At 39.0% G+C, this 27,444-nt stretch overlaps 1 protein-coding gene across 34 annotated transcripts in view; it reads right to left on the bottom strand.

Annotated features, from left to right (window-relative positions):
* CADPS (calcium dependent secretion activator) overlaps nucleotides 1-27,444 on the bottom strand; it is a 448,877-nt gene that overhangs the window by 343,413 nt on the left and 78,020 nt on the right. For all 34 annotated transcript variants that reach the window (XM_039326616.1, XM_039326619.1, XM_039326630.1 and 31 more), the window contains exon 2: nucleotides 7,741-7,854. In XM_039326616.1, the coding sequence (XP_039182550.1) occupies nucleotides 7,741-7,854 (114 nt within the window). The remainder of the gene's footprint in view (nucleotides 1-7,740; nucleotides 7,855-27,444) is intronic.

Here is a 27,444-nt window from a genome sequence, read left to right as displayed (position 1 = left end):
CACATGGAAATGTCTTTTGACAATGCTGGCTCCCTCGGCTAAGAAACAGAGATGAGTACTACCCCTTAGAGTTGGACATGACTGGATAGGGAAAACCTTCATCTTCTTCACCACTATTACAGGAACTACCTTGTCTGCACAAGCTGGTTTCTTTCTCAATGTAATTCAAGGTGCTGCTTATTACCTCTCAGGTACTATAAGGGAGGCCTGGGTATCTTAAAGACTGCCCATCCCAAATAAATTCTGCCCACCCAACCCAGGTGAATAGGGAGAAGTTGCTGAAGGTCCTTTCATATCAGAAGGTATGTAGGGGAAGGGTACAGAGGTGGCCCTAACCATACTTTGGAACAGCTTAATCATGAGACAAGAATGCCTCCAACTCTTACAATCTTCCAAAGAATAATTAAAACCATTGCCTCTGGAAAGCTTTTTTGAGATTAAGCAGCTAGAGGAAGATCCAATTATCATTATTATTAGTGATAGTAATATAGCAGCAGTAGTGTCAAGCTATGAAGATTTATTGTTATTAGGACTGCCATATTGCTTCTAGCTTGCCTACAGTGGTGAGGGGGAGGGAAGAGCTTGAGATCCACAGGTGTTCCCTATCAATCTGAGAGCCGAAGCTGTGGAAGAGATGTTTTGGTGAACCAAGGTTTTCTTCTTCTAACAATTAATGGAAGATTAATTGGACAATGTGTCCTGATTTGTCAGAGAGGGAGGGAAAGTTTTACTCTTTTAATTATCTGTTTCCCACCATATTGCCAGAGCTAGCTTTTTCTTTTATCGTACCAGTATGCTATGTCTAATAAAGTTTACATTAGAGATCACCATGTCTCTGGTGTTTTATTTCATTGAGCTTTTCAGCCAGAACTTGACAAGCAGTTTACAGATTTTTAAAATATATTATAGATTTCTTGTACTGTGTTTTGCTTTAGTACACTGTCTAAAGCCTCTGTAATGAAGTGGTCTATAAATTTCACTATGCCATCCCATAGGTTCTTAATAAATACGCAACTCAATGTTGTCCTAAGAATGTAAAAAGAAACCAGAAATGTATAACAGAAATTTAATTTTAAAAGAGGATAATTTTTATCATCTCTGATGAACTTGTGATAATGCACACAAATAGTGGGATCGGATTTCTATCCTAATTCAGAAGAACCTGAAAATAAATATAAAAATGATACTGGAATCCCTCCTCTTGGGTTTGATGAACAACTAGCTTGAAAGAAAATTTAGAACTTTATTACTAACTATGTTAACAGTGGCGAGAATCTTACATGCAGAAAGATGGAAAAATACACTAATTCTCAAAATGGAAGAATGAATAAAGGTGATGGTCTGGCAGAGATTTAATTAAAGAGAAGAATTTATCTAATTGTGATTCTATTTGGAAACCACTTCTGGATTTTCTACTTAAATGAAATTCTAACTTTAGGTTTTGATGATTAGAATGATTTTGTTGTTTATAGAAATGGCTTGAAATATTTAGAAATGTAAAGCAAAAGCTTGAGGTTATAATTCTCTTTGTATGCGACTGCATTGAAATAACTCCAGAAATCACTACTTTTTTCTAGTTTCTTTTTTTTAATCTTATTTGGTTCTGAATCCTTCTTTTTAACGTTCTTAACTTGTTGGGTATTTCTATTTTATCGTACAATAAACTTCAATAAAACTTTTTTTAAAAGATGACCTTAAAATGTGACAGATTTTTACACTCCACTGGGAGTCTCAAATCTGTAAAAGCTAATCACTTTTCTTGATTGAGCCTTCCACTGGCAGAAGAGATTTCTATACCCAGACAAATAACAAATTGCAAGATGACAGAAAGAAAAAAAAAAAAACAGCAACAGGATTCACATTGTCACTGCACAAGCAAGTGAGGAGAAAATTTCATCTTATCCTTTTATTGTCTGGACAACCGAATCTCCCGGCATGATTTTCTAACCGTCAAAATAACAATAACAATAATAGAGTTGGAAGGGACCTTTCATGTTTTTTAGTCCAACCCCCTGCTCAGGTAGGAAACCCCGGCCTATACCATTTCAGACAAATGGCTGTCCTGCCTCTTCTTAAAAACTTCCAGTGTTGGAGCAGTCACAATTGCTGGAGGCAGGTTGTTCCACTGGTTAATTGTTCTAACTGTCACGAAGTTTCTCCTTAGTTCTAGGTTGCTTCTCTCCTTGCTTAGTTTCCACCCGTTGCTTCTTGTCTTGCCTTCAGGTGCTTTGGAGAATAGCTTGACTCCCTCTTCTTTGTGGCAGCCCCTGAGATACTGGAACATTGCTATCCTGTCACCCCTAGTCCTTCTCTTCATTAAACTAGACAAGTGTTTTCTATATGTTTCAGCCTCCAGTCCCTTCCAGTTTTTCAAAGGACATCATTGAGAGATTTGCTTCCATAAACTTCCTTCATGCACATCCTGGGAAACAGCAGCGTTCAACAGTATGTTTGCAATAGACAAGTAGTAAGTTATGCCGAGCATGATTCTGATTCAACAGGTAAACAGTTGCATAGATCACATACAGGCAGTGGCAGACACAAATCTTAGCATGCAACAAAGTCCCATGTAGTTCTCACAGTTTTTTTCAATTAAAGGAAGAAAACTCTGTCTCACTAATGAGAAGATGAAATTCCAACTGTGTGCAGCTGCTATGCATTTTAGTTTTTGAAAATTCCACTTTAAAAGATATCGGGGAGACACTGGATCAAAAGCAGCTTTGAGAATATCTCCAAGACTTCCCATTAAACTGGGACGTTTATAGTTATAGAAGATAAAAATAGTAAAAAAAAGAAGTTGCTTGATTGGGCTGTTGTTTGCTGCTTGATTGTTTGTCTGGCGTCAATTGCGGTGCTAATTTCTGCTTCTCTGAGTGTTGATTGCTGGGGAGGAGAAGTTTTTGTTTCCCTTTTAACTTTTGTATTCTCTCTTTCGAATGGTGTATAAATGTTGTTTATCACAATGTACCTGTTGATGTCTGATTTGTTTGAATACCAAGCTTCCAGGAATTACTTGGCATTTTGAGATTTAGCTCGGTTTAGGATGCTTACAGTGTCCCAGCTGAAACTGTGATTAAATCTATCCATGTATTGTGAAGTTAAGGAATTTTCATTGTGTCTTCTGACTGCTAGTTGGTGTTCATGGATGTGTTCTGCTAGTGTGCCTGTCTGTCCTACACAATGACTGTCTTTACACTGTATGTAGTAGATGACTCCTGTTTTAATTTTTGGGCAACCAGATCTTTTGGTTTACTTAAGATCTTTTGGAGGGCTTTAGAAGTTTTGTGTGCTACAGTAATACCACAGTGTGATTATAATAGTTTTTGATTATTGCTTAGATGTTTTGGATATATGGCAGTGTTGTCCTTTGTGTTGGTTGTACTTTTGCATGAGTATCCACTTTATTGGAAGATGTTGTATAGGCAGCCTGGTGTTTTGGGTTGTTGCCGTGAGTTTTTGCTTCTCTGAATAATGTTCCTCTTGTGAGAGGTTGAATTGTTACTTTGGTAATGAAGCACTTAGTGTGGGTGTGGTTTTTTTTTTAAATAAAGGCATTGCCTTTATTTCCTTTGCTAATGTGGATATCCAGGAAGAGATGTGCTGTTGTTTTCTTCTTCCTTTGTGAATTTTATTCTTTTGAAGATGCTGGTGATTATTTCATATGTCTTTCCCTGTTGTTCCTTTTTTATCATCACATACTGTATAATTGTATTTAGTTATTTTACATTTGAAGTCAGTTTCTATTCTGCCTTCCCTATTTTATTTATTCCAGTATTTGATGACAATCAGGATTTAGGGAGAGCAATATATCAAAGATCCCATCTACCAATAGCATTAAAAGCCATAGGGGAAAAATAGATCATGAAGTTATTAAATTGAGCTGTGGGCTGTTAGGCCATCAAATCTAAATAATAGCTTGAGGTCCATGATAAAACAGTGTGGACAATAATGGAGTTGATCAAGAGTGGACAATCTGTGTCCCTAAGGTGATATATGGCCTATGCATTTTGAGGCAGGAAGTAGAATGAATTTTTGTTTAGCGCATAGCAGCTAATGTAACAAACCTCCAAACAGATCTATGATATGGTTTCATCACTTTGCAACTGTTCAAATAAGCAAAGGCCAGTCCTTGGACTGATTATATAGATTAACTAGATTATATAGATTAACTTCTAACTCAGTATGACTTCCTGTGGCAATAACTTCTGTAAACTTGGAGTTGACATCTACAAAGAAATTCAACTTTCTGCACATCCCTGACATATATAGGACAGGGGTCATTTCACACTGAAGGTGTAAACTTTATTGCATTTGTGTGTTGAAAACTTTGAAGTGATATGAACCCATCCAATATAAGACGATGTCAAATAAACAGTGTGGGATGCTATGATGATCGGTAGCACAAATTAATTAGCACACAGAAGATGTCTTTACAATCTAATTACATGCCAAAATATTTATTCTTTTAACGAAGATATATAATTGGAAAATAGCATCTCCTAATTGAAATATCTGACCTTTGAAATGAGAAAATGGCACAAAATAATTTAATGACTAAGTAATGGAAAATACATACTTCCCCAATTCCGCATTAGTCTTTTTATTGCCTTCCAATAGTTGGCTAGTTAGTAAAACAAGCTTCTGAGCCAATATAAACTGGCTGAGAGGCATCTTCAGATACTGTTTCTCTGTATCTTCAAATTCCTTCTCTGGAGTTGTTCCATTAAAAGTATTCCAGAATAAGTGGCATACGAACACGTTCCTTTTATCAGGAGGGAAGACGAGTTGGCTACCTGGGAGCTCTAACCTGATAAAAATTAAGATGAATAAACAGAGCTTAAAGTCCAGGAGTCAAATAAAGAGGTAATCTGGAAGACAGACAGTCTTGATGAGAAACACACAATGCTAAAAAGAGGCGACAGCTGAGAATACTGGGGAGAGCCAGGCATTTATTTCCTCCCTTCAAACCTGGCATGAAGGAAGTTGTTTCCTTTGGATGAAACCAAGATTTGAAGAAAAGAAGAATCAAGAAGTGAAGAAAAGTAAACACTTTGGCAGAGGAGAAACAGAAAACAGAACCTTGAAAAAAGATGGGAAAGAGCAAAGTAGCAAAACCAGCATAATAGGATGGAAAGTGATAAGAGAGATACAGGGATTAAGTTAACTAAAATATAGAAGTTAGCTACAAACAGCTACATCAGAGATGTAGAAGAGTAAGATATAAGAATACAGTATAATGCAAATGGACTTTGAAGAATACAGTGTAGAAAAAGATAAATTAGAAAAGTTTATTTATTTATTTATTCAATTTGTATAGCTGCCCCTCTCAACAAGTGACTCTAGTTAAAATCGTTTTATTAAGATAAATTTCTGAACCAGTTGAAGGCATTTATAATTTTCGAATCCTTCAGGTTTGTTTTTTTTACTTGTAAACTTTCTTTTTGTAAAATAAAAGTCTCCCATCAGTTACTGAAAAGATGTATAAAAAAAACCTAACCAACTGTCCAAGTTTCCAGTGTTTTATGTGTGCTGAATCTGGGTCAATCTGGTTATTGGTGGGAAAGAAACAAAGTACCAGGTCATATTACTTCATCAACTCCAGGAAATGCTTTTTTATGGCACCTGCATCCCTTACTTGGGATCATTGATGTGCAAAGCAGAAATTCTACTAAGGTTTGGATGTTCTGTCCAGTTTACTGATCAAGAGGTTACCAGCTTTATGATATGGTGTGACAATATTGATCATAAACCCTTCCAGCTCTGAGGGCCTATTGAATTCATTATATGCATTTATTTTAGAGATCAATAAAATTTTCCCATCATCTAATAAATTTCTAGGAGAACCAACATCATGAAGCCCTGATGCCAGATTTTTCTCATTCAAAGGAGACAAGGAAAGCGGAGAGAAAAGACTGGAGACAGGAAAGATGGAAGAGGACAGAGGGGAGAGAGGTAGGGAGAGAGAGCGAGAGAAAGAGGAGAGGGTCTAATTCTCAAAAATGTGCTTCATTGCATTATCCATTTAAGCAGCTTTTTACTCTGACACGTTTTTGTAAGGATGACGAAAGGAGGAGGCAGCAGCAGCAAACAAAATATTCGAAAAGCAGATGAAATGGACAGGAACTGTACTTACTTTTAAAAATAAATAAGATGTCTAAGGGATGCATTCTCATTTTTTTAAAAAAGAAACTTTTTAAAGTTCCAGAGAAGAGAAGTAATCTTTAAAAACAACAACAACAACAACCAGTTTGGCACTCTTTTAAAAATGTCAGCCTTTTAAAATGCCAGTGCACAAACTGGAAGAAATCCCTTGGCCATCTTCAAATGTTCAAAAAATCAAATGCAATTCTCAAACCACTCCATGATTATTTTGAGAGAGAAGTCTGAACAGTAGCCAGACTTAGTTTGCAGCTAGCATTTAGCCCACCATGAATTTCTCAAAAGGAAAATCTCCAAAGCCTCCCAGAGAGGCATTCATAGTGATTCTTTTTCTTTTCTTTTCTTTTTTACATTCTTAAGGAACAATCCTATTCCTTAAAAGGCTTGAATTTCAGGACTTATCAAACAGTGGGCTCAATCCACTCTCAATTAACTGTGCTTGTGGTAAAACGAAATGTGGATGCAGACTTTCTTATAAATAGTTACATTAATGAAACCTTTTAAAAAGCTTAGAGGAACTGGTGCCTCTTTTCCCGACACAGTTAAGATTCCATTGAGAAGGAATTCCATGAATATAGTAACATAACTGAACATTCCTTTTGTTCTGGGTACCATTTTTTGCTTTAGGAAACCTAGATCCTATTCATGAGAATGATTATGCTAATTTGCTTAGAGGTGTGAGGAGAGGTGTTGTGACTTCTAGACCCATACCTGGTCCTGTAATAGCACAGGAAAGAACTTATATCATAAGCTGTCATGTGAATTATGCCATTTTCCCATTATGGATGTTTATATAATTCATGCCAAAGATAATAATAGTAGAGGTGGTACAACAATTACTGTTACAATAGTTCATTTAGTGATTGTTCAGAGTTACTGAACGGTATTGAAAAAAGTGACTTATGGCTGTTTTTCACACTTACCACCCTTGCCATATCCCCATGATGACATAATCAAAATTCAGACACTTGGCAACTGACTCATATTTATGATGGTCGCAGTGTCCCGTGATCATGTGATCACATTTTTCAAACTTCTGGCAAGCAAAGTCAATGGGAAGTCAGATTCACTTAATAATTGTATCATTACCTTAACGACTGGAGTGACTTACCTAACAACTCGGGCAACAAATGAGGCAAAATTCACTGAACATCTGTCTTGCTTAGGAACAGAAATTTTGGGCTCAATTGTGGTCGTAAGTCAAGGAATACCTATAATCAGAACCTATTGGTCGACTCTAGAATGTACATGCAAAATACCCCAGGTTCAATTCTAAGCTTCTCCAAATAGGATTTAAAACAGACTGGGCAGCCCATGATAACACTCATTAGGGATAATGGATTAGTCCAGATGAATCAACAGTCAGATCACGTTTAGGTTAGCTTTCTACCTTCAACTTCTAGTGAAGATCCAGGCAACTGGATGATGATGTTCTCTTACTTAGACTACAGTTTGTGAAGATTTGTGCCTAAATTAAGTTGCACTGAAAAGATTGAAGGATGTATACTTTACCTTAGAGTAGTTCAGGGCTATGAAATACAAATAGGTTGCTCTGCAAACATCTAAGGCTCATGTTCTTACCTCATAATAACTCTGGACAGCATTCATAAAGGCTTCATCAGCAACAATCTGAGTTTCTCCATTGAGAAAGGCTTGAAAGCGATCCTTGACAGTCTGCAATTGCTGTTTACTTATCTGCAGGGGAAATAATAATAATGAAAAGGAAACAAATATTTAGAACCACATAAATGAAATGTTAATATTGACCATAGACTGACTGACTGACTGGTTTGTTTGTTTGTTTGATTGATTTCTATAGCCGCCCATCTCAATCCAGTTGATATGGCTGGTGAACAATAGCACAACAATTAAAACTATTGAAGTTCATGATTGTCAAAGCAATTTTAACCAAGCAATAAAGGTGGGGGCTTCTTTTTTTATAAGCAGCACAGCTGTTTATAAATTAATCATATTGCATACATCTACATCCCACCTAGGGTACACATTTGATCTGATTTTATTTGATCTCCACTCCAACAACTCTGCGTGGAGGATTTGGGCTGAGACAGCGTGACTGACCAAAATCACTCAGTGGTTGAGTAGGGACTTGGCCTGAGTTCAAGTCCAACACATTAGCCACTATAATATACAGCTTCTCGATTCCCATATTTCAAGTTGATTTTCATTACTCACAACCTCTTAAAGAAATAACATTTACGAATGTGCTGAATGCTGAAATGTTAATCCGGGGACATTTGACTATGCATACTTCCACCTAGCATTCCTTGCCTAAGAATATTTTAGTATAAAATCCATATTACTTGATTCAGTGGCATTCAGTGAAATATTTTATGCAAACGGGAATTCTACCTATTAAAATTACTTAATCATCCACATGAAACCTTTAGTGTGAACAAGAACATCCTCAACTATTATGACAAGTATGTCTAGCAGAATTTGGGAAGGTTTTGTGGATGAACTAATGCATCCTAAACTGTCTGAATTGAGAGCAACATCTAAGTGTTGCCATTTTTTTGTTCCATATGAGTTGAAAACATATTATATCACCTTACAGGGATTGACAATATTTTATGCTGAAATAGGAATGTGATACTTAATTGCCTTCTATATCTTTCTGTTTTCTACTGATTCCACTCATACATCTATGAAATGATTTATGAGGCTATGCAATTGGAGATCCAGCACCTCCAGCCAGGTTTGCTGATCAGGTTTCCAAAGATTTCATTTATTTTTGTCACTTGGAGGCAGGATTTATTATTCGGTTTCATGCTCCTTGGCCACAGATTGATATTTTCATTTCTCTGTTCTTTATTCCATCTATATCAGTTCCAATCCTGATCTCTTATCATAAATGCATATTTTTGTCTCATATTTTAGCTGACTTCATTGTTTTTTTTTTTACTTTCCTTGGTTGCATTTAACCTGTGACTTATCCCAACTGACATACTCTATTTTAAGATGCTCCTGTCTGAATATTTTGAAGACAGTTTCTTTGTAAGTGTGAAAATATTTCTGTTATCTCCATAAAATATTTTAAGATGTTACAGCCAGCGGTGAGATTCACCAGTATGTACCAATTCGGCAGAACTGGTAGCTAATTTTTTGTTGCCCAGGCCCAGAATGGACATCCGGAAGTAGCAACCACACAGAGAACTGATTGTTCACATATCTGAATCTCACCACTAGTTACAGCATTCAGAGTTTATATTGGTCTAAAAAATACAAATCATATAAAACTCCAGTTCAAATCTTTGGAGGACTTTCCTTGACAGAGAACATATCCCAACATGGATTGTGTGTATGTTTAACTATCCATAACAAGAAACAAATATTAGCTTCATCAAATACAAATCCTTAACATTTGATATATTCTTACTCAATATAGTCTTAATGAAGAGATTTGTATTATTTACCCAACCTTATTAGATACTGTATCCAAAGAGCCAGCAAACATATATATTACTCACTCCTACTTCTTTGAAACCATTCTTGGCCAAAGACCATAGCTAATAGACATTTAGAGAAAAAAAAAACATTTTTAATTAATTTCCTAAAGTATCCTTTAAACACATGATTCCAGTTAAAACCATTGGCCTCTACAGTAGTGGCCAAAATTGTAGAAACCTTTTGGGAAAAGTGTATTTTTGAGGTTTGATACCTAATAGCACCACTTTTTTTTTTTTTGGAGTAGTACATAAAATTATATATCAATGGAAAGATAATTTAATCAAGAATGTAATGCAACAAAGTTTGTTCAATTATCTATACTGTATTCTATGAAAAGTTATAGCCAAATAAACAGAAAAAGGAAGCACAACTTGCTGAGGTTGATATCAGATAGCTTTCTTTCATCTGATTGTAGCCAATGAGCATGAGTATTTAGAGAGCCAATCAGTGTCATCTTGTTTTGGCAATGAGCCAATCAGATCACATTAGGATTCAGTTCTTGATGTCATGTATTGAAGCTGAGATATTTGTCAGTATGTTATGTGATCGCTATCAAGTTGGTTGGGGTTTTTTGTGTTCTTTCATTTAGTGAGCTTGGTAAACATAGTAAAATTAATGGTGCAAAGAGTTGACTGGTTACCCAGAAAGCAATGTAAAATAGTATTATTAAGTGAACAAGGCTACAGTTATAAAGAAATTAGAAGAAAAATTGGTGGGAACTTAATCAAAGGTGGCATTTCTACTGTACACTTCTCCCAAAAGGTTTCCACAATTTTGGCCACTACTGTAGTTACAGATACTCTCCAAGAAAGTGAAATAATATTTTCAAGAGATAGTCACTTGATCAAGTATTTTTGTAATGTGTTTTATTATTGATTTGATATGCTGATGACTTCAAATAACTCTGACTGGCTTACAATATACCAGACAGTATAAAATCAGTATAATTCCTGGGTGTGCAGCTAACAAGTAGGCTGACTTGGTCATTCAACAGTGAGAAACTGGTGAAGCGGGCAGAGCAGCGCCTGCATTTTCTGCGCCGGATGAGAAAAGCACATCTTCCTTCCCCTGTCCTGACCACTTTCTACAGGGGACAATCGAGAGCATCCTGTCATATAGCATCACAGTCTGGTTTGGAGGCATCACTGCTTCAGATGGGAAGGCGGTGCAGAGAGTGGTGAGAATGGCCGAAAAGATCATTGGCAGTTCCCTCCCTCCCATCCAGGACATAGCACAGAAGTGCTGCTTGAGCAGGGTCCGCAAGATTGTCTGGGACACTACACATCCTCTTCACCACCTGTTTTCCTTGTTACCTTCTGGGAGGAGGCTTCGTGGAATCCGATCCAGATTCAGCCAGAGTTACATTCCATACAGCATTAACCTTGCGAACTCTCAAGCTTCCTCCTTCCGTTATATACTCAAGATGGACAATATTTAATATTTATTGCTACGTATATGTAGGGATGTGGGTCTATACATATGTTGTATATGGTATGTTTAGGTGTGTGTCATGTATGTGTTTCACTTTGAGAGCGGGCAACTAAATTTCATTTTTGATGTGTGCCATTGTGCCCACAGTATAAAAATGACAATAAAGGTTATCTTATCTCTCTTATCTAATAAGAAGCAGCTAACTGCAAACTCAAACTAGAATGGAAGGCAAAGAAAAAGGAAAAAACTGGAGAGCCCAGCAACCACTCCCAACCCTCCTGCCTTCTCACATCCAGAGAAGCAGCCTGGAGGCACCATACCACAAGGCTTAGGAGAACAGCCAGGTATTTATGGCCCTCTGGAAGACCAACAGGATAGAATGACATCGTAGGTAACTGCTCCATGAAACGAGTTATATAAATTAGATTGGAAAGCATCGTCAATTGTTTGCTCAAGTCATCTCTTTTTAAAAAATGTTTTTTAAAAAAATGACTCGATGGGGCAAAATGCGGGCCTCCTCAGAGCACGGTAGTGACCTTCTTTATGCTGGATTACAAACCAAGAACATTTAGGCCTCTAGAAATAAAACCTGGCAGCTGGGGAAACACCTGGTAATTAAATCAATATTTCTCAGTCACTACACAGTAAACACTGATAATTTGAATGCCCTTTCCATAGATCAAAGTCCACTTTCATCACCCTTGTAACAAGAACAAATGCCACATAACACAATCCAACTTTTCTTTTCGTTGTCCTTCCTCCACTCTATAAAAAACAAGGTCCGTTGACTTCTGCCATGCTGTTCATGGAGCAATGCACTAGGTCACAACCCAGCAAGGCCTTGTCTTCTTCTCACAGAGGTTTCAGTAACTGAAATCCATATATTAAATAAAGGATCTTTGCGCAGGGGTAGGCAACCTTGGCTCTTTTATGACTCGTGGACTTCAACTCCCAGAATTCCTGTGCCAGCCATGGCTGGCTCAGGAATTCTGGGAGTTGAAGTCCACGAGTCATAAAAGAGCCAAGGTTGCCTACCCTGATCTAGGCCATGTTATTTAAGAGCCGTGGTCGTGCAGAGGTTAGAATGCAGTATTGCAGGCAAACTCTGCTCACACTGTCAATGCAGTATTGCAGGCAAACTCTGCTCACACTGTCAAGCCTTCCATCCTACTGATTGTTGGGGGCAATACGCTGACTCTATAAACCCATTAGAGAGGTCTGTAAAGCAGTATATAAGTCTAAATGCTATTGCTATATTTAAGAAATGGCCTGAGCTAAGGTCTGTTTAAGAGTCTATAAGGGACAATATGTTTTACTTGAGCCTTCATGCATAGAAACACACAATTTCTCTCTACCTTTTATGCTGGCGTAATTCACTTTTTTTTCCCCACCAAAGTCAATGGCACATTAAACAGAAGGGTGAATGCTTCTGCTTTACATGGAAGTCCAAGAAACACGGCATTCAGCAAACTAAGAGAGAGGAGAAAAGCCAGCTTCTCCCTTGCTCTTCCTTTCCTTGCATACCTGTCCCTTAGCCAGGGGCCTTCTTGGCCAAACCTTTACACCAGAATGAGAAGGAAGGAGACACGATCAGAAGAAAGGAGGAATCGTTTGAGTGAGTAGTCTCTCTCATCACTGACCAGAGTTTGTTCTTTAGTTTGTCTCTGTTGTTTGCAGGGTTTTTCCTTCTTGATTCTATGCAAGAAGAACAGTTTCACTCAAGATGTTTTTTTTTTTAGCTGTTGTGAAATTTATAACCACTTGCCAAGCTTGGAGAGCAAACCAACAGCCCAACTACCATCCCAAGCTACTAATATACAAACATTTCATTTATAACCACATCTTTTGCTAAATTGTAGTATACTGAAAACCATCATGTTTAATAATAATAATGATGGGGATAATATTATTATTAATAATAATAATAATAATAAAGTTGGAAGGGACCTTGGAGATCATCTAGTCCAACCCCCTGCTCAGGCAGGAAGCCCTATACCATTTCAGACAAATGGCTGTCCAGTCTCGTTTTAAAAACTTCCAGTGTTGGAACATTCACAACTTCTGGAGACAAGTTGTTCCATTGATTAATTGTTCTGACTGTCAGGAAATTTCTCCTTAGTTCTAGGTTGCTTCTCTCCTTGATTAGTTTCCATCCGTTGCTTCTTGTCCTGCCTTCAGGTGCTTTGGAGAATAGCTTGACTCCCTCTTCTTTGTGGCAACCCTTGAAATATTAGAACACTGCTATCATGTCACCCCTAGTCCTTCTCTTCATTAAACTAGACATACCCAATTCCAGCAACTGTTCCTTATATGTTTTAACCTCCAGTACCCTAATCATCTTTGTTGCTCTTTTCTGTACTCTTTCTAGAGTCTCAACATCTTCTTCACATCGTGGTGACCAAAACTGTGTCCAGTTTTGGTCACCAGATATGTCGAATAAGCCAAAGTGGCTGAGTTCACAAACAATGGTAAGCCATTAATCCTGTTGGAAAACCATACTAAGTCAAAAGGAAACACATAACTTGGAATCCTGCCATGATGTCGAAAGCCATCCAGCAGAAGCAAACACTCTGTGCTGTTCAGGGATGTCCACAAGAAGATCAAAAAAGTTAAGATGGTGACACAACTATGCAATCAAAGCCTTGGCCTTTTTTTTATGGACATCTGAACATCTGTTTGAAAAAGTGAAGCTTTGATGGGACCTCCATTATGAATTTTTTTGGCACTCCTTCATGCGGGTACCCCAAGTGCACTAGGATGAGCTGACTTTGCATGTTAGTTAATGCTCTAATTTTTATTACTTTATTTTAAACATCACTGTGTGGTTTATATTGCAGAGTGATGGTTTCAAAATAACAACCAGCAATTCAGCTCTAAGTAATTCTCCTTTGTGGATCCAATTTTACAGCAAGCTGCTTTCAAAATGAGTGATGTTAGATGACATTTCTGGAGACTGTCACTAATGAATTTAGTGCTTCTGGATGCAGCCAGTAAAGTAAGACCAGGAATTTTTCCGATAGTCTTTTCATTCATCTAAAGATATATACTATTTGAGTAATGTGGGGATTAAACAACAGCCTCAAATGAAAAATCCTTCTTCCAGCCTTTAATGTAATTATTTTCCAGGCCGCAAAACAGCAGTAGTTTATTGATCTTCAGCATTTCCATGCTTCAACAGCTACCAATGTTGTTAAGAAAGAAAGTCAATTCCTAAGAGAAAATTAAATTGCTCTTACTGTATATTCCATTTAGATTTCACGGAGCCCCCATAACAGCTAATTGTCAACAGCATCCTGTGTGCCATAAGCTTACGTAAACAAGGGTATATCTTTGCATTCAGTCATATGGATAAAGAAGCAAAGCAAAGACATTATTTGTTACTGATACCACATATTTATCCAGGGGAGAGGGATGGTGGCTGTTGCATAAGACTCATTTGTTGCAATACTTAACTACTAGTTCTTCTGAATAAGTGCAAGTAACTATTTCCTGAAAAAATTTCAAGATTTACACCCCTGTGAAAGTACATTCTATATTGCTGAAATCTGCTGATCTGTTTCTATGGGCAATGCCAGCGAAATGAAGCATGTAGAATCCTACCTTTCTGCATAGTTTGGAAGCACTTATTGAATCTAAATCTAATCAGCAAGATGGGAACCATGAACCTAAATCTAATCAGCAGGATGGGAGCCATTTTTCTATGGTACTGTTGAAAACTAAACAGATCAGGTGATTTTAAAAAAAATCATGTGGAATGTATCAGTGGCCACATGTTGATTGGGGCAAGGTTGAAATCAGATGCAAACAGTTTTTTCCACTTTAGGTTAATTTCAATATTAACTTGAAAATTTTCAGGCAGTGTTTGAGGAAGACTTAGGGCTACAAAAGTATCTTGAGGGATTTTTATTGCCTGTCCACACTGTAGCAGCTACAGTAGTGGCCAAAATTGTGGAAATCTTTTGGGAAAAGTGTACAGTAGAAATGCCATCTTTGGTTAAGTTTCAACAAATTTTTCTCCTAATTTCTTTATAACTGTAGTCTTGTTCATTTAATAATACTATTTTACATTGCTTTCTGGGCAACCAGTCAATTCTTTGCACCATTACTTTAATTTTATTATGTTTTACAAGCTCACCAAATGAAAGAACACAAAAAACCCCAACCAACTTGATAGCGATCACATAACATACTGACAAATATCTCAGCTTCAATACATGACATCAAGAACTGAATCCTACTGTGATCTGATTGGCTCATTGCCAAAACAAGATGACACCTGAGTGGCTCTCTAAACACTCATGCTCATTGGCTACAATCAGATGAAGGAAAACTACCTGATATCAACCTCAGCAAGTTGTGCTTCCTTTTTCTGGTTATTTGGCTATAACTTTTCATAGAATACAGTACAGATAATTGAACAAACTTTGTTGCATTATATTCTTGATTAAATTATCTTTCCATTGATATATAATTTTATGGTACAACTCCCAAAAAAGTGGTGTTATTAGCCATCAAACCTCAAAAATACACTTTTCCCAAAAGGTTTCCACAATTTTGGCCACTACTGTAGGATAATATTACAGCCCATAATCTAAACTCAAGGACTTATTTTTCTACACTTACATTACTTGTAGAGTTAGAAATTTCACTACATGTCAGCTTATAAGGAACACTAACATTCCTGCCAGATGCATTCAATTAAGATTTTGAAGGAACTATAGTAGCACATCTTTCAAGCTGTTGCCTTCCATAGGTTACTTAAAAATTGCATCAGTGTAAGTTAATGGAAAGCCAACTTCAAAAATTTCCATGAAATCAATGTAGTAGCTCAACATTCTCTCCATTTCTTTTTGATAAAAGGGAGAGTCAAAGGCAAGATACTTGCCTGATAAAATAACAATAGGAATAGCACTTAGATTTACATACCATTCCAAATCTGGGTGGTTTATAATGTCAGCATTTGGCCCCCAACAATTTGAGTCCTCATTTTACAGACCTCAGAACGATAAAAGGCTGAATCAACCCGAACCCTTTTAGGATCCAACTCGTGGCGGTGGACAGAGTTAGCCTGCAATACTGCATTCTAACCACTGCGCCATTAATTGAAATGACTCCCTAAAGTAAAAGAGAATTACAAGACAGCATTTGGGCATGGCTGATTTTGTATGTCACTCATTACCAGCATCAGATTAAATAACTGCATAATGTTCATTTTGGAACTATAAATTTAGTTGCATGTTGAAAGAGAAAAATGCCAACATGTAAAATACAGAAATCAAGATATGGAAGGCCAGGGGCAAGAGTTGTGAACTCTTTTTGAACTTTTTTTCTTATTTTTAAATGTGTTATGTCTTCTTCAGTAACTTTATAACATCCTTTAATATATGCAGGCTTGGGAGTCAGCAGAACTTAAAATCAACCTGAGATAACTTTATAAAGAGTAAATGAAAGTCTGTAATAGTTACAATATATTGTCCAAACTACGTGTATAGTCTGCTCACTGATTTTAAAGCATAGCAGTACCAAGCTATAATTGTAGTGGTTTTATTTAAATAATGGGAGATAGATAGATAGATAGATAGATAGATAGATAGATAGATAGATAGATAGATAGATAGATAGACAGACAGACAGACAGACAGACAGACATAGTTATGTGTGTGTGTGTGTGTTACTTAAGACAGTGTTTGTGATTGTTTTCTCAGTGGCATTTTCACAGAAAGCATATTTTGGGGAGTAATAATAAAAATACTGGTGGCTGCTTTTTTATGTGGAATGCTCTCAGATTTCATTGTGTGGAGCTGAAGTTGAGTTCTCTTGACTTGATTGAAACCATATTAAGAACTCGGGCTTGCACTCAGGTGGATGGTGATCATACAGGAAAGACAAAAAATTGTCATGAGTGTTATTGATAATAGAATAGAATAGAATAGAATAGAATAGAATAGAATAGAATAGAATACTGTATCTATGTCTATGTCTATATCTCTATCTCTATATCCATATCAACATATCTATCATCTGTCTTTCTCCATCCATCCATCCATTTGCCCACCTACCTTCTATAGCAGTGGTTCTCAACCTGTGGGTCGGGACCCCATTTGGGGTCGAACGACCATTTCACGGGGGTCGCCAAACCACGCTGTCCGCCATTTTTTCCCTTTTCCCTAGCTGTCCTACTCCCTCTTATTGGTGGCCACACCCACTTGGGGGTCACCACAACATGGGGAACTGTATTATGGGGTCACGGCATTAGAAAGGTTGAGAACCACTGTTCTATAGTTTGTTTCTAAGACAACCTGTTAAGTTGAGAAAATAAGTGAACCTCTTTCTGCTCCCTGATTTGATTTGCTGAATTTTGTTAGATTTGTTTAAATGATTGATTGGAATGAATATTTTTGAATTGGAAATTTGTTCCCCAAAACATATAGTAAAATAAAATGGAGCTATGCTGGTCTGTTAATTCCTAATGGATTCTGGGCACATATGTCAAAGCTTCTTGCCATCTGTTTCTTGTTTTTAATATGTGTATGTATTCTAAAAAGTCACAATAGGCTGCTTCTTCTCAGAACACGTACAACTTGAATACGTACAATGGGAAGCAGAGGAAAGTGGGAGAACAGACTGAAAGTTGACATTTGATATTCACATCCTTATTTCTAGGGAAGAATGTTTTGGGTTTTTTTTTTTACATCTCGCCTTTAGACATTTCCAATACGACTTCTATTGCAGAATGGTCTTATTAAATTAAAATTAGTAGAAAACAAGCCAAGATGTATTCAACAGGTGCAAGTTTGCATGACTTTCTTCTTTGAACTCCTGAATCAATTTTGGGTTGTAGAAACAAACAATTTAAGCAATAGCAGTGACATAATGACAATACCTATAGCTAAGATAGGATTGAATATCTGTGGGAATACTGCAATCCTACACTTGCACTTGGAATGGGACATTTTCCACTGATAGACAGGATAAGCTATATTTATAAGCAGACACTCATAGGAATATTTCATATACATAAAGTGTTTATATGAACTGTGGTGGCGCAGGGGATAGAATGTAATATTGCATACTGACTATTCCCACTGCCATGAGTTCAATCCTGACCAGCTCAAGGTTGACTCAGCCTTCCATCATTCCGAGGTCAGTAAAATGAGGAGCCAGATTGTTGGAGGCAATAGGCTGACTCTGTAAACCACTTAGAGAGGGCTGTAAAGCACTATGAAGTGGTATATAAGTCTAAGTGCTGTTGCTATTCCTACATATTAATATTCATATAAATATAGACCTTTTGAAGATTAGTATCTCTTATAACAGTCAACCAAGCCTCTATCAAATTAGAAATGAAGCAACACTTAAATGCTGGCAATGTCTTTAGTACCAGTACCAGCATAAGGAAAGGAGGATCTTCTCATTCACCTTTCTTAGCCAGCAATTTTGTTACTGCTTCCCATTTTAATTTAGTTTGGAAAGTCTCAAGAAGATTACAAAGAGATATTTGGCAATTTATTTGGATTTTCTCCCACATCCCTTCCAGACAAATTCCACTGGGGAAAAATTATCTTTTTCCCTTCCAAACTTTTGTTCCAACAACTGGAACCAAATTTCAAGGGAAAAACTCTTTTATTCTGTCTCAAGGTCAAGCCTGACTATACACACTACAGAGGTGAAGAGTTTAAATAATTTTCAGAATAATTCTGAGTTTGCATGAAAAGTTATATGAACTGTATTTATCAACAAATAGAAAAACAGCTTTATATATGTCGAATTGCAAAGGAATCAATTTATAAACTCAATTTATTCCAGGTTAGAAGAGGCTGGAATAATTTCAGTGATCATCATTCTACCTATTGGAACATACTAATCAGCTGGCTAAAATCCATATAGTTGCAAAATTAGTTTGTGTTGTAGAATAATGCCATATACTTGCTTTCAAGGGGATCTCAGACTTTTAAAACTTTTGTTTTGTTGAATATTTGATATATCATTTTTTTTATTTTGAACCTATGTGCTCTTGTTGATGAATTTTGTTGTCATACAGGATGTATGTCTACCTCTATATAGTTTCGTTTGTAGATAACAGGATGAAATTAAAGTTTTCTTCGCAACTTTGATTCCTAAGAGATCCTGCCTAATAATAATGCCAGATGTGGAAAATTAGGTAGATATTTAACTGAACAATTCATTAAGAATTCTGAGATATCCCGCACACTGTCGAGTCTGGCCAACAATTAATCTTAATATGCAAGCCAAACATATTCATTCTATATTTTGGAAGCCTTAGTCTAAAAGCATTGGCTCTGAAAATGTGGTCAGTTATTTCCTTTGCCCTACCAGAGTCAGCTTGGAAAGTATTAGAGTAGACCTCACCATCCACAGACAACAGTGGAAGAACAAAAAGTTAAAATGATTGAGCATCTATATAACATTTTAAAAAATATAGAATTCTGCAGGGGGTTGGACTAGAAGACCTCCAACGTCCCTTCCAACTCTATTATTCTGTAGATATTAGATTTACTTCAATATTATCTATGGAGATTCTCAATCATCTGGGTCATAGTTGTCCCAAAGACGCTTTTCACAAGGCAACTGGACTTTTTTTCTTGAAAATGTTTTGCTTCTCATCCAAAAAGCTTCTTCAGTTCTAAAGAACTGAAAGTTCAAGAAAGTCCAGTTGCCTTTCGAAAAAGCACTTTTGGGAATAATTGAGTACTGATTTCTATTTAGAAGCCCATTAAAACTCATGTAGAAATAATTTCTGAAAAGATCTGAATCCATTGTGTTTAGAACTTCTTTTAAAATTAGCATTGCATATCCACCTGCCTTTATTATATTTGCTAGTCTTTTAAAATTACTAAACAGTTTTTACTATTCAAGACTGCAAGAGGCATACTTATAAATAATTGTTATAGCCGAGATGGCTTGAGACATTTCTATGTAGCCTTCAACAAGGTAGAAAGCTCACATTTGAAATACAGCAGTCATTGAATTGTTTCTAATGGCTTCATAGTTTTGCTACAATAAATCTATATATCTGAGTCTCCAAGTCTCAGGAAATACAGTATATTCTACATCATTTTGCCTTATTAGCTGAGAGAGACTTGACAGTCTCTCACACACTGGAAAATGCAAATACAGGAAATACAGGTAGTCCTTGATTTATGGCCACAACAGAACCCAACATTTTAGTTGCTAAGTGAGACAGTTGTTAAGTGAGTTTTTGCCCCATTTTATGACCTTTCTTGTCACAGTTGTTAAGTGAATTCCTGCAGTGGTTAAGTTAGTAACCCAGTTGTTAAGTAACTCTGGCTTCCCCATTGACTTTGCTTGTCAGAAAGGGGATCACAGGACATTAAAACTGCCATAAATATGAATCAATTTCCAAGCATCTGAATGTTGATCACATGACCATGGGGATGCTGCAATGGTTGCAAGTGTGAAAAACGGTCATATCACTTTTCATTGCTGTTGTAACTTCCAACCGCCACTAAACTTACTGTTGTCAGTTGAGGACTACCTTAGAGAAACACAGCTGTAATTAGATGGGGAAAGTACAGTTTTTTTCCCTTGCCTAATGCTTTGCGAAGTAGACAAGTTTTAAAAAATCTGAGTTTTTCCCTGTACATAAATTCACAAGAAATGGGAATCTTTCTCTCTTGTCCTGCCTATTTGTTGAACATTAACTGATAAACAGAATTTGGACAAGATGGCTGAATGGCTAATAGTGCTGGAGGTTGCTGGATGAGAGGTTGGAGTATGTCAGCCTAGAATGTACCAGGTTGTCTAAAAAAAACCCCATCATATGAGTTCATGAGTTCATGATTTGGAAGAGAAGACAGGAGGAGAGTTAGCTGAGAGCCCTATGCAGCCAAACAATGGTGATAAGTGTCTCGGCCAGGGGTAGGCAACCTTGGCTCTTTTATGACTCATGGACCTCAATTCCCAGAATTCCTGAGCCAGTATGTCTGGCTCAGGAATTCTGGGAATTGAAGTCCACGAGTCATAAAAGAGCCAAGGTTACCTACCCCTGGTCTAGGCTAAATAGGCCATGGTCTAATTATTTGTTATTTTGTCAGCAAATGTGGTTGACATCTTCAGAGGTGTAAGTGGCCTGCCTTTTAGCACCCTTATTGACAGTCATAGGAAACAGATTTTACTCTTGGGTATGTAACAGAACTAATCTCTAATTGCATCATGCCATCCGAATTTTGGAAAACTAATTTCTGATGGGTTCTGCCTCCAGGTGAATTTGTAATTGGCCTAAAGTCTGAGAGAAAAATGTGAAATTTGCTTCTAAGGCAGCGTTTCCCAAACTTTCTAGGTTAGCGGCCCGGCATGGAGGGGAGGGGGAAGAGGGGATGGTTTTGTGTGAGGGGTAGGTAGGAATGCACACGTACAGCTTCGTTTGTGTGAGTGGCAGGTGCAGCCTCACGAGTGGGGCTGTGAGCATGCTGGCCACCACTCACGCACCATGCAGCACTCACATGTTAGTTTGGGTTGGGGACCCCTGTTCTAAGGGATACCCCCCCACACACACACACCCAACCCTGGGAACCTCCAAGAAAAAGAGAAAGGGTCTTCTATAACATGAGCCAGAAAAAGAAAATAATGTGGGAAAATGCTGCATAAAGAAGGAAGGAAATAGTTTAGAGAGAAAAATTAAAGGAGCATTTAATTAAAGTTAAAGGAGCAAAGGTAGAGGTCAAGACAGAGATGGTGTGTAATTTGATTCAGTTAGGAACAAAATTGGGAAATGAATTAATAGGCTTATAAGAAGCTATTTGTGTATACATTATGTATAAACACAGGATTAGGACTTTATATTCAATCATAATCTTGAATCTGAAGTGTTACTTGTGCTTCTGTGAAGCTTTAAGTACTGTAGAACACCTGGATTAATTTGGGAGGTGGCTTCTAAAATTGGTTTTAGTACCTGGCCTATAATGATTCCTTCTGCTTGCTTAAATTCCTATGAATGAACCATGAACACATTCTGTCAGAATCCAATTATATTTCATCTTTAGTTATCAAATATAGAAAACCCCAATTCTACCTTCTCTGGATTCTGCCATAAGAGGGAGAGAAGGGGGAGAACAAAGGGCTTTATGGCCCTCACTTCCTTCAGCATACTTCTAAGGAACTGAATGTGTTTATTGCAACCTCAAAGAGTTTGAATGTGGTTAGCACCAAAAGACCTTATCATAACAAAGGAGGCTATTTACCTTTCATGTAGTTTATCTGAAGTCTCCATCCAGACGGAAGAAAGGAAAAAAGGGGTGGGATTGTGAGGCCTGAAACTACCACTGGAAGGGGGAGGTGATTGGGTGGGACTACTGGGGAACCCCTTAAAACCTCAAATGGGAGAGCTTGAACCCCAAGTCCTGTCTAGCATGCCTGCAACCACTTTTTCTTAATAAAGGATTCCTGTTGGAAGAATTATTCCAAGAGTTCTGTCTTCTTAAGATGCAAAGTGGGGTGGGTCCTTACATTAGACAGGACTTGCAAAATTAATCCACCTGGAAGGGAGACCCTTGCCGGGGGATTTTGCAAAAAATTACCATGTCAGACAATGGAGCAAAAGAGGGGGAAAACTCCCTGGAAAGAGAGCCGCTGACCCAGTTGGAACCTTGCCAGATGTTGGGATCCGAGAGGTCAGATTCCTCAGGAGAAGAAGTGGTGAAGACACAGGACCACAAGCCTCGCTGGTCAATGGGCGTTGGAAAGAAAAGTGAGTGGAGAAAGGAATCAAGAAAGGTGACCCTGAGACGGGGGACCAAGCAACCAGAATGGAAGCAGGAGATGGAGAAATCTCTGCACGCAAGTGAAGAGGGAGAAAGCTGGGCACCGTACTCAGACTGGATCCTAGAGAAAGCTATTGACCTGATGAAGAGAACTCTCAGCTCCCTAGGAGAGGAGAATCCTGAGCCCTACGGCCGCCCCAGCTCCTGGAGCCGCAAAGGGAGAGACACCCCGGGGACATCTGCTGATCCAGTAGTCCCCACCCCCTACCGGACCACAGAGCAACGGAGGCACAACGGAGGCCCCGATCCATTCCAAGACGTCCGCCTTTGGAGGTAAAATTCAAAGGGGAGCCAACACGCTTGGGGTTTTTCCTAACCCAAGCCCTCAGCTACATGGAGGAATACGGGCAGGACATCCCCAGCGACAAAGCGCGCATCCGGATCGTGCAATCTGCCCTGGATGGACCGGCTGCAGATTGGGTGGTGAACTTGCATGACTCCAATGCCCTAGAACTCAGTAACTTCAACCATTTCATGTCCTCTCTGAGAAGACGATTTGAAGACCCCTGGCTGATCGCAAAGCCCGTGAAAGGATAAAGACGATGAAGCAAGGCAAACACCCGGTGGCTGAATATACACAAGAATTCTGGGCCATTGCCAGCAAACTGAATTGGCCAGAAGACATCCTCCTTAGCCATTTCAAAGACGGACTAAATTATGATCTATATGACACTTGCCTGCCCCGAGGGGACCCACACCAAATTGAGGAATGGTACATCTTGGCAGAGGAAGCAGAGATCGACATATTGAAGAGACACCACCGAGGAAAACAATGGAGCCGCCCCCCGCCTGAGCTGATACACGAACCGGTGAAATCATCAGCTACAGCCAAGAAGCAAATGGGGTGTTTCAAGTGCGGAAGAGAAGGGCATCGAGCTGTAGAATGCCGCTCCAAAGCCCCCCAGCACAACCCAGACAGATCCCCAACCAACAAATCCGGAAAGTCTTCAGCTAAGCCAAAAGAAACTGCCATGAGAATGATGGAAATTGCGGAACCCCCCACGTCTACTCACCAAGGGGAAAAAACTCCAGCCTACACCACAGGGCCGGTGGATGCCTCAGATGACAGCTCGGAGGGCGAACCCCTGGTAAGTGGACACATCACACCCATCCTCAAGACAGTGACTATATTAATGCCCCCCATGCCCGAGGCTGTGAAGGTGAAAGCCTTAATAGACTCTGGCTGCACCCGCTGCCTCATTAGCCCAACACTAGTGGGGAATCTGGGCATCCCATCGAGGAGACTGGAACAACCAATCTCCTTTGGCCAGTTAGATGGATCCATAGCAGGGGGGGTGCCAGCTACCCTAGCCACTCTACCAATACACCTCTCCCTGGGCAAACATGAAGAGGACATAACGTTTGTGGTGACCCCAGGTATGGAATGCCCAATGATTCTAGGGATGGAATGGTTGAAAAAATGGAACCCCTGGGTAAATTGGAGGACGACAGAAATCAAATTCCCGAAGGGGGACCCTATGGACTTAAAACCCCAAGGGAGGCTACCAGAATCAAGAATAGAAAAAGCATCCATAGGAGAGGAAAAAAGATTAACAGAAATACCAGAGGAATATAAGACCTTGCTGAAGTTTTCAGTGAGGAGAGGGCGAATGAGCTCCCCCCCCCACCGACCCACAGACTGTACCATTGAATTCAAGCCTGGGGCAAAACTCCCGAAGCCCAGATTATACTCCATGAGCCCAAAGGATAAGGAGGAAATGGAAAGATTTATAAAAAAAAAACCTGGAGAGAGGTTTCATTGAGCCAGCCAAGCCTAAAGTGGCTGCCCCGGTCCTCTTTAGAGAGAAGAAGGATGGCTCTTTACGCTTATGTGTGGATTATAGGGCCCTGAATACAATCAGTGAAAGCAACCTATACCCTCTACCCCTCATGAAAGACATGCTGTCACACTTATCGAAAGGGAATTTTTTTTTCTAAACTAGACCTAAGGGAAGCTTACTATCGTGTGAGAATTAAGGAAGGGGATGAATGGAAGACTGCATTTAACTGCCCCATGGGGTGCTATCAATTCAAAGTCTTGCCATTTGGATTATAAGGGGGCCCTGCAGTCTTTATGCAATTAATCAATGACGTTCTAAGGGAGCACCTGTTTAAGGGGGTCCTGGTTTACTTGGGCGACATTCTTATCTTCACTGAAACAAAAGAGGAACATGTCAACCTTGTCAGAGCGGTTTTAAAGAAGCTGCGAGCTGCCCACCTATATGCCAAACTCTCAAAATGCGAATTCCACCAGGAAAGGATAGACTACCTAGGTTATCGCATATCCCCCCAGGGCATTGAAATGGACCCAGAGAAGGTCAGAGCAGTATTAGATTGGGCACCACCCCGCACAAGAAAGCAACTACAAAGTTTCCTGGGCTTTGCAAACTTTTACCGCCAATTCATCCCCTCATTTGCCCAGATAGCCTTGCCCCTCACGAACTTACTAAAAACGAAGGGAGCATCCTCAGTAAAACCTAGCCAGCCACTAACATGGACAATGGAGTGCCAAGCAGCATTTGAGAGACTAAAGAGACTTTTTTCTGCCGAACCAGTACTAAGGCACCCAGACATGGACAAGCCCTTCGTAATACAGGCAGATGCAAGTGATGTGGCAGTGGGGGCTGTTCTATTACAAGAAAACAATGAAGGGGTATTGCAACCCTGTGCATATACATCCAAGAAACTCACGGAAACAGAACAGCACTGGCCCGTATGGGAGAAGGAGGCTTTTGGGATACGTTGGGTATTACTCACGTGGCGACAGTTTCTGGAAGGCAACAAAATCCCCTTCCAGGTGTGGACTGATCACAAAAATTTGTAAGCCCTGAAAACGTCCAGGAAACTCAATCCCAAACAAGCCCGCTGGTCCCAGCATTTTCACCAGTTCCAATTTAAGCTCAAACATTTACCAGGAAGAAAGAACTTCCTGGCAGATGCACTATCTCACATGCCTCAATATAACAGTGCACGAACCACAGACTCTAGACCAATAATGGCAGAGTCACAACTGGCAGCACCAGTAACCACAAGAACCCAAGCCAAAATAAAACCACAACTGGACAGCCAAACTGGACTTGAATTCAGAAAAAGTTTGGAAACAGATGAATGGTTCCAGAAAAACAAAAATGTGTGCACAATGAGAGACGGGTTGCCTTGGGTAGGGGAAAAGTTATATATACCAATAACTCAAAGAGTAACTTTCATGCAGCTTTGCCATGACACAAAATCAGCAGGGCATTTTGGATTTGTAAAAACTTTACACTTAATTAAACGGCAATTTTGGTGGCCATCAATAAAAAAGGACCTAGAAAGTTATGTTGCCAGCTGCCCAACATGTGCATCTGCAAAGAGGTTGCAAGGGAAATCGCCAGGGCTATTACAACCAGTGGCAAATCCCTCAGCCCCCTGGAGGGAAATAGACATGGATTTTATAGTGGAATTGCCAGAAAGCAATGGGAATACTGTTATCTGGACAGTCACGGACTTGTTTTCCAAACAGGTGCACTTTATCCCTTGCCAAAAGATTCCCACTGCAAAGGCCTTAGCAAAACTTTTCATCCAGCACATTTACAGATTGTACGGGGCACCCGAATGCATCATCTCTGATAGGGGAGTGCAATTTACATCTGCATTTTGGAAGGAATTTTTATCCCTCTTAGGGACCATTCAGGGACTGACATCTAGCCATCACCCTCAGACAGATGGACAAACGGAACGTTGTCATTCAGTACTTGAGATGTTTTTTAAATTTCCAACAGAGTGATTGGACGGACTTACTTCCGTTTGCAGAAGTTGCCTACAATAATGCAGTCCACTCCAGCACAGGCTACACTCCTTTTCAAGTAGCCAACGGTCAAAGTTTCAGCCCCATGCCAGAATTAACCCCAAACGAACCAACGATCCCTTCACTGAAAGAATGGATGGAAAAACTACAAAACACCTAGCCAATAGTTAGAAAAGCACTAGATGAAGCTAAGCAGGCATACAAAGCACAAGCCGATAAAAAAAGGGTTGAGCCTACACCATTCATTATAGGAGAAATGGTGTACTTATCTACAAAATACCTAAAGTCCCTACAGCCCTGTAAACAACTTGGACCAAAATATATAGGACCTTTTCCAATTAAAGAATCATAAATCCAGTAACAGTAGAATTAGAATTACCCAAAAATCTCAGGCAAACACACCCAATTTTTCATTGCAGCTTGCTGAAAAGAGAGCATCAGTCACCTCTACGGCCAAAAATCCCCCCCCCACCATCTCCAATCATGGTGGAGGGCGAACAACACTTTGGAATAAAGGAAATCCTTGACTCTAGGAGATATCATGGAGCAACTCAGTACCTAGTTGCCTGGAAATACCTCCCTCCCTCACAAAACAAGTGGGTCCATAAACGTCATGTCAGAGCTCCGAAGCTATTGAAGAAGTTTCACACCGAGTATCCTAACAAGCCTGACTAACTTTTATACCTGTTTTGATTCTTCCAGGTGGATCTCTCTTATTTTGAAGGGGGCGGATGTCAGAATCCAATTATATTTCATCTTTAGTTATCAAATATAGAAAACCCCAATTCTGCCTTCTCT

This window comes from Crotalus tigris, unplaced genomic scaffold (assembly GCF_016545835.1).
Source record: "Crotalus tigris isolate CLP2741 ecotype Arizona unplaced genomic scaffold, ASM1654583v1 scf7180000024342.5246164, whole genome shotgun sequence".
Lineage (NCBI taxonomy): Eukaryota > Metazoa > Chordata > Lepidosauria > Squamata > Viperidae > Crotalus > Crotalus tigris.
The sequence above is the reverse complement of the archived record's forward strand: the minus strand, read 5'-3'. Positions and strand labels throughout refer to the sequence as shown.